We start from the raw sequence: 7,500 nt of genomic DNA, 5'->3' as shown, positions 1-7,500 counted from the left end.
AGATGATAGGTTCTTGGTTTACGTATGTATTAGTTAGTATTAGATTATTGGTTTACTATGTATTACTTTATTATTAGATTACTATTTCTATGCATTTTATGTATTATTGATGTATTATGATGTATTATCTTGTGTCCTTGCTTACTGTAAATCGCTCTGGATTAAGAGCGTCTGCTAAATGCCTAAACTGTAAACTGTAAGATAAGGTTGAAAATGAGTGAAGTGCTCCTTTAACAAAGATGTTTTTCTTTTTTTTAACAAAAACATATCACATGTCACTCCCCTTTGAGGAGGTAAATAATAAGATATAAAGTAAACGAATACTCACCACTTGGCATGAGTTCAATGACCAATTTGGGAAAGGCAATGTTGGAGCATCCCACTTCAGCGCCACACACACGCACACACTCCTCTGGGTCTACGCAACCTACAGTGTCTGGGACATACAGTAAGCACTTAGTCACTCTCTCACATACTTACACTTGTTACACAAACACACATACATTGACACAAACACACACTGCCTGCACACACACACATACTGTAGATATGCTATAAACACATGTATGTGAAATATAGCCCCACAGCGTGACATTATACTGTACACATTCCATATTGACAAGTTGATTTATGTGGAACATTGATCAAAAAGAATAGGTCTACGGCTATGCATGTAGCCTATGTTCCCATAGTGTGTAGGCCTAGTCTATAATTAGGGTCCGAGCACTGCACCAGTGCGAAGCCCTATTGAAATTGCAATGTTTCTTCCTCTAACAAATGAATCACGTTTTTGAGGGCCTTAACGTACTCAAAAAGTTGCACAACTTTGCACACACATCACAAGTGGCGAATAATTGCGTATTTTATCAGTCTCAAAAAGGGGCGTGGCCTAATGGCTCAGTAGCGCCCTCTACGAAATCTCAACGTTGAAGCCCCACAATACGGTTTCACCTACATTTATGAAAATTGGTACACACCTGTATCATGTCCTGACTTACAAAACAGTATCTTGGCGCCATGACCTAAACCAAACAGGAAGTCAGCCATATTGAATTTATTGTGCCGTTTTTGTGCATTTCAGGCCATTTTCCCGGGTTGTACTTTAATAAACTCCTCCTAGGAGGATGGTCAGATCCATCTCAAACTCGCCCAGTGTACACAAAAGATCTTGGCGATGAGAAGTTATCAAAGGCGTGAGTTTTCGAAAACCGTGGAGAAGCGTCAAACTTCCATGTTTCACTAATTTAGCACCAGCACCACTGTGCTTAGAATGAGTAAAAACTTCTTAAAAGTGCATACAATTTTAAAAAATACAAAAAATGAGTAAAAATACTTAAAAATACATAAAATGAGTAAAAATACTTGTGTAAAATCAGTAAAAAATACTTCTAAGTTGTTAAAATTAGTAAAAATACTTTGTTAAAATGGACATTTTTGGAAAGGTGCTATACAAATAAAGTGCAGCTATTATTATTATTATTATTATTACGGTATTATGACTACTGTCACAGTCACTCTGCGATGTCTGATTTATTCAGGTTAAAATGCCTATTAGGCATTTAACATTTCCTACAGGAAATTCCTTCATTGATTTTTTTCTTTTTAAATCCCCTTTGTTTTTTGTCTGAAATTCGTAGGCTAATCATGGTGTTTAACAAAAGTCTAGTTGCTCTAATTCTCTCTCTCTTCTCCCTCTTTGCCAGGAGGGCGGAGTGTGTTGACCAGCAACCGGACACTCCTCCTTCCAGCCCCCGGTGAACGAGCTTCCGTTAACCGAGCCTTTCTCTCTCTGGGTCACACGTCTCTGTCTGAGGACCAGACTGTCAGGCACAGCACACACAGCAACGACACGCTCAGCTTGTGGAACGCAAAAGAAAAACTTTACCAGAGGAGACAATTTCCCTGGAGAAAAAGGGAAAGTTTCGCGTTGGTCTGTCTCTCTAGGAAACGTGGACTTTGCACAGCGATCTGCGTTTTTACATGTCAGTGGATTAAAGACAGCAGGAAAAGTAAACTTCTACTCAGTCACATTCTGATGGATTAAGGACGCGTATCTTGTCTGAAGTTCCTCTTTTGTTTGACTAATAACTGGCAGACATAGAGAGACATTGAGATCATTCTTTTCTCTTGCTCTTGAGAGGAGTTGAACCGGGTTCCAGCAGCTGGCTGGCTCTGTCTTCACGTGACATTTGTCAGGCGTGGCACCGGGTGGGACAGCCAGCTTTGTTCCTGCGGATCCGCCCTGGCCTCACCTGAGCTGTCTGTTGTGTTCGGGTGTGTGTCCGCGCACGCGAATGCGTGCGTGTGTTGATGTGTTGTGTGTGTGTAATCTGAGCTCTGGGCTGAGCCTCTCTACCAAGAAGACAGGATCTGTGTGAGAGAGAGGAACGCAGCAGAAACAACAAAAGAGGCTCTTTAGATGAAAGTTCTCCCCATCAGAGAGAGGAGATCATCGGGATCCACTTTCAGCCGCAGAACCGGATCGCACTGGGATCTCCTGGACAACAACATGGCCCATAGAAGAACAATTGATTGATTGATTGATTGAATACTTTTATTAACAGTTTGCATTGCCAAAAAAAAGGCACAGAAAGTACAGTTCTATTCAAAAAGGATGCCAAAAGGATTAAACCCAAGAAAGCAGCACTATGGCTTCTTTTTCCAGGGTTCGACACATTTGACCCACTAGTGGAAACTGGGTCAGGGAGGGTGGCCCCACCAAGTTAACTGTTTACTGCCCGGTGGTGGAGTTTTGGGGGGTAACGGTTATCTGTTATTATTATGGCGCTGTCCCAGATCCAGTGTCTGCACGACGACCACGTCAACTGGAGGGTCAGCGAGAGCAAGCCGGAGTTCTTCTACAGCGAGGCTCAGAGGCTGGCCCTGGAGGCGCTCATCTCCAGGGGGAGAGACGCGTTCCGCGAACACCTCCGAGAACATGAGGTCCGAGGCTTCCTCTCCGACCCGGAGCTGGAGCGTCTGGCGCGCACGGCCGAGGCCTACCGGCCCGGGTTCGAGCACCAGGTCCAGCAGCCATTATGGAGAATTTTTTTCAAAATGTATAAAAACAGTTTTGAAAATAGCAGATCTACAAGCTCACAATGCATCTCATTGCGAGCCGCGAGGCATTGTGAGCTTGCAGGTCTGCTATTTTCAAATGGCCAAAATGTATATAGCTGTAGGGCTGAAGTGGTTTTAGTCAGTGTATTATGTAATATACTAAATAATACCAAAATCTACAAAGTAACTAGTAACTAAAGTTTTCATATAATTGTAATGGAGTAAAAGTAAGCAAGTGCCTCTGAAATGTAGTGGAGTTGAAGTAAAAGTACTGAAAACTGGAAATACTCCAGTAAAGTAAAAATACCTCAAAATTGTGTACATTACTTGAGTAAATGTACTCATTTACTTTGCACCACTGCCAGCAGCAGCTGAAGACAGAGACGGCAGGAGGAACCCCGGTGACACCCACGACCCCAGGGACCCCAACAACCCCGGGGGGAAACGCAGCGGACGACGGGGACGGACCGGTGTCCCTGCAGTACTGGCCGGACCGGTCCGAGGCCTCGGTGGCAGAGCTGGACCTGGGCTGGCCAGAGGCCAGCTCGTACCGAGGGGTGACGCGCGTGACCGTGCACACGCAACCCCCGACCGAGGGGGGCACCCACACGCACATCAAGGAGGTGGTCCGCAAGAGCATCGCCAATGCTCAGAGGGTAGGTAAATCATTGTCCTTGGGGGGTTCCAGGGGGTCCCCAGCAAAATATAGCATCACAATCATTTTAACCACTTTCATCTTTTATACTTTGGCTATTCAAAAATCTTGAACATTTGTGCAAACCTTTGAATAAATATATTTTTGAAGCGAACATTTGTAACTCAAATCTTTGCTTCTGGGGGTCCCTGGAACAAAACATTTTGAGATGGGGGTCCACGGCCAAATACACATCATTTTGGGGGTCCTTGACGCAAAAAGGTTTGAGAACCACTGAGGTAAATTATGCAGAATGGTTGGGTTGGTGATGATGGTGAAAGTGAATTGATTGAAGAGATAGATAGCCTAGTTGTTTTGTTTGCCTATTCCCGTGGTGTAAACAATGCTGCTCTGTAGAGATCATATTCACAACCTGAGCCTCTTTGTTTCCCTTCCTTTCCTTTAATCGTTTCCTCAGGTGACTTTCACAGTTTCTCATGAGTTGCGCTCCTTAAAGGGATAGTTCACCCTCAAAATGACTTAGTTTTTTTCTATCGATTAGTCACCCCATGGAGACTTGAATTCATGGATATTTTTTTGTTTTTGTCGCATTCCTAAGCCAATAATTTGATGACCGGCAGCGGTTCCGGTAGGAGACACAAAGAGTCTCCTTTGTGTCTCCTACCGGAACCGCTGCCTACCGGTCCACTGGACATCAAATTATTGGCTTAGGAATGCGACAAAAATATCCATGAATTCAAGTCTCCATGGGGTGACTAATCGATAGAAAAAATCACACCCAGTGTGAAGGGAGTGGTGCCTTTCATGAGTTCATTTCGTTAGTTACTTTTTACAGACGTTGATGACTTCAAAGTATTTTTACTAATTTTAAGTATTTTAAAATGTTTTTACTGATTTTTACGTGTTTTTACTCATTTTAACATCTTTTAAGTATTTTTACTCAATTTAAGTATTTTTACGCATTTTAAGTATTTTTACTCAGTTTAGGAACTTTAAAGTATCTTTACTAATATTTAAGTATTTTTACTCATGTTAAGTATTTTTACTCATGTTAAGTATTTTTACTCAAAAGTGTGTGTGTGTGTGTGTGTGTGTGTGTGTGTATAATTAGTGTAACTGGTTGCGTCTTTGTGTTGCAATCAGCCGCAGCTGTTGAGGCTGTGCTCAAACATACAGAGGGGCCGTGCTCATACACACAGACACACAGACAGACACACACACACACACACACACACAGACAAAGTCACTCCTTGGAGTGGCTAGCACCACTCAAAAATATTGTTTTGGGGTGAACTATCCCTTTAATATAGCTATTCTCATGTAGATATATATATTTTTTGGTTTTGTTTTACACACACACTCTCACACACACACACACACACACACACACACACACACACACACACACACACACACACACACACACACACACACACACACGTGTCACACACACACACACACACACACGTGTGTCACACGCACGCACGCACACACACACAGAGCAATTTGTGATGAATATCCTCTGACATCACTGAATGCTCAATGTGCTTACATCACTATCTTTTTGTCTCTTTCTTTACCCTTCACCTATAGTGGACACACACACACACACACACACACACACACACACACACACACACACACACACACACACACACACACACACACACACACACACACACACACACACTCAGACACTCAGACACACAGACACACAGACACACACTCATACACATACGTACATGTCTAGATTTGTCCAAATGCCAGAACGGAAACAGCTATAGGTATGGTGAGTGGGGATAGGTGAGTGAAATACTGTGGAGTGGCTTATTGCTGTATTAGTCATCATGCCTCACACAGTCACACACCCATGTGCTTGCATTTGTATTATTCACTGTCTTCACTGGCACAGACGATGCTTAACGTTTAAAGCCACCAGCAGTGCAACAGATGAATAATATGACTTGATTTATTTGCAACCGTTAAATAACCTGAACTCGCCGCCCTAGTTGCTGTATGCTTCACACTGGGGGCCCTAGACAAGGGAGCTGAGAATACACAGGGCTGTGTAAAGAATCACAAACTTGCCACTGGTTGTCCAGGGTTTAGTTCAGCATGATCCAAGCAAGACACCCACTTCACACCTCTGCACCACTCTGTTCCTAGCAGTCACTTTATACAACTGTTTCCCAAACACAGGGTCAGGACCCATATGTGGGTTGCAGACCAATTTTTATCGGTCGCGAGTAAATACCCCTTTATTCTTTGTTTCCCACATCGTTTTTAATTATCATTTCAAAAGATTCCCCGAAAATGCAAAAAAAATCTTACATTAAACACAAATTCAAACGATTTTCAAAAGAACCCCCCCCCCCCCCCCAATTTTTTTTAAAACAAAATAAAAATTCATTCATTATAAAAGGAGGAAAACATATTTTTAAGAAGTAGTGAAAATAGCAGATCTACAAGTACACAAGTCGCATCACGACATGTTATGAGCTTGTAGATCGGCTATTTTCACTAGTTTTGGTCCCGGGGAAACATCACATTTCTCTTTTGGGGTTCGAGCTAAAAAGTTTGGGAACCACTGCTTTCAACAGCTACCCAGACACTGTGAAGAGTTTAATTTAGCTCTGAGAGTTTACAAGATGGAACCAAATGGACCAAATGTTGAGGTCCATTTGGTTCCTTTTGAACTCTCTTGGAGTTACAACACTGAGGACTTTACTAGTAGCATACTATACAGCTACTACAATGTTGTACCAAGGAAGAAAGGCTGACATACAGTACCTTGACTCTGTCTTTGAAGGCTAAAGGCCAAGACAGTAATCTTTTCTTTTCTTTTTTAGAGTAGCCAATTATTTTGTACCCCCTTCAATGTAGTCATTATGCCACCTTATTCCTCCCTGCACACATTTCTGTGTTGTATCCTACTGACTCGCCTGCCAGTGAGGAGCCCCCAATGGGAGGACGTAGGGCCTTTGTCCTACTCCTCCCGCCCAACACTCCCTGCTGACAGATGCCTCCCCAGCCCGTAGGAGTTTGTGCAATGACCAAGATCACCGCTTTGTCGGGCGTCTATGTGAACACAATTGGCACGTGTTCGGGCACAATTGGCACCGAACACGGGCCAATTGTGTTCGCATAGACGCCCGACAAAGCCGGATGCACCACGGTGGATTCGAACCCACAACCTCCGTGGTGGCGGGCAGGGACTTTACCACTGCGCCACCCGAGCGCCTCAGGCCAGTAATCTTGGAGTGACTAATAGATTCATATCGAAATTGTAATCGCCACATCAAGTCAATAACAAAGTCAGCCTATTATCATATATATTTTTTAAATATATAGAATTAGAGGATTTAATGTCTAAACAAGACTTAAACATATCCATGCCTTTATCTCCAGCAGGTTAGACTACTGTGGTCTTCTCTCAGGTCTCATCACTAGCTACAGCTCGTTCAGAATACAGCTGCTAGAGATAGAGATCTAACTAGAACTAAAACATTTGAACACATGACACCCAAGTCTCACGCTCAGCACCCTGCACCGGCTTCCAGTGAGTCACACTTAGTGACAAAATACATCTCTGACTTGACTTTTAACCCTCGAGAAGTGTTAGGTTGTTCAGGAGTCGGCCTGCTAACTGTTCCCAGAGTTAAAACAAAACATGCTGAGGCAGCGTTTATTGTGCCACACATAATTAGTTGGACTTGGAACAAACTACTTTTAAATCCAGGTTAACAACAACTTCTATGTTATCCACTGCCTTTTCTTGAGAAAAC

The 7,500-nt window shown here is 43.0% G+C and overlaps 2 protein-coding genes across 4 annotated transcripts in view; one reads left to right on the top strand and one right to left on the bottom strand.

Moving 5' to 3' along the window:
• Window positions 1-7,500, bottom strand: part of slc5a10 (solute carrier family 5 member 10) — a gene marked incomplete at both ends in the record, with an annotated part of 31,802 nt that overhangs the window by 8,921 nt on the left and 15,381 nt on the right. For both annotated transcript variants that reach the window (XM_080449535.1, XM_080449534.1), the window contains one exon: window positions 329-436. In XM_080449535.1, the coding sequence (XP_080305661.1) occupies window positions 329-436 (108 nt within the window). The remainder of the gene's footprint in view (window positions 1-328; window positions 437-7,500) is intronic.
• Window positions 1,801-7,500, top strand: part of fam83gb (family with sequence similarity 83 member Gb) — a 14,180-nt gene continuing 8,480 nt past the window's right edge. Inside the window, exons 1-2 of one of the 2 annotated variants that reach the window (XM_080449463.1) lie at window positions 1,801-3,024; window positions 3,429-3,716. In XM_080449463.1, coding sequence (XP_080305589.1) covers window positions 2,782-3,024; window positions 3,429-3,716 — 531 coding nt within the window. In that variant the 5' untranslated portion in view covers window positions 1,801-2,781. Of the gene's footprint in view, window positions 3,025-3,425; window positions 3,717-7,500 lie in introns of both variants that reach the window. The other variant, XM_080449462.1, reaches the window with a different exon arrangement.

Source organism: Gymnoscopelus braueri (assembly GCF_963280865.1).
Source record: "Gymnoscopelus braueri genome assembly, chromosome: 2".
Taxonomy (NCBI): domain Eukaryota; kingdom Metazoa; phylum Chordata; class Actinopteri; order Myctophiformes; family Myctophidae; genus Gymnoscopelus; species Gymnoscopelus braueri.
This window is presented reverse-complemented; position numbering and strand designations above follow the sequence as displayed.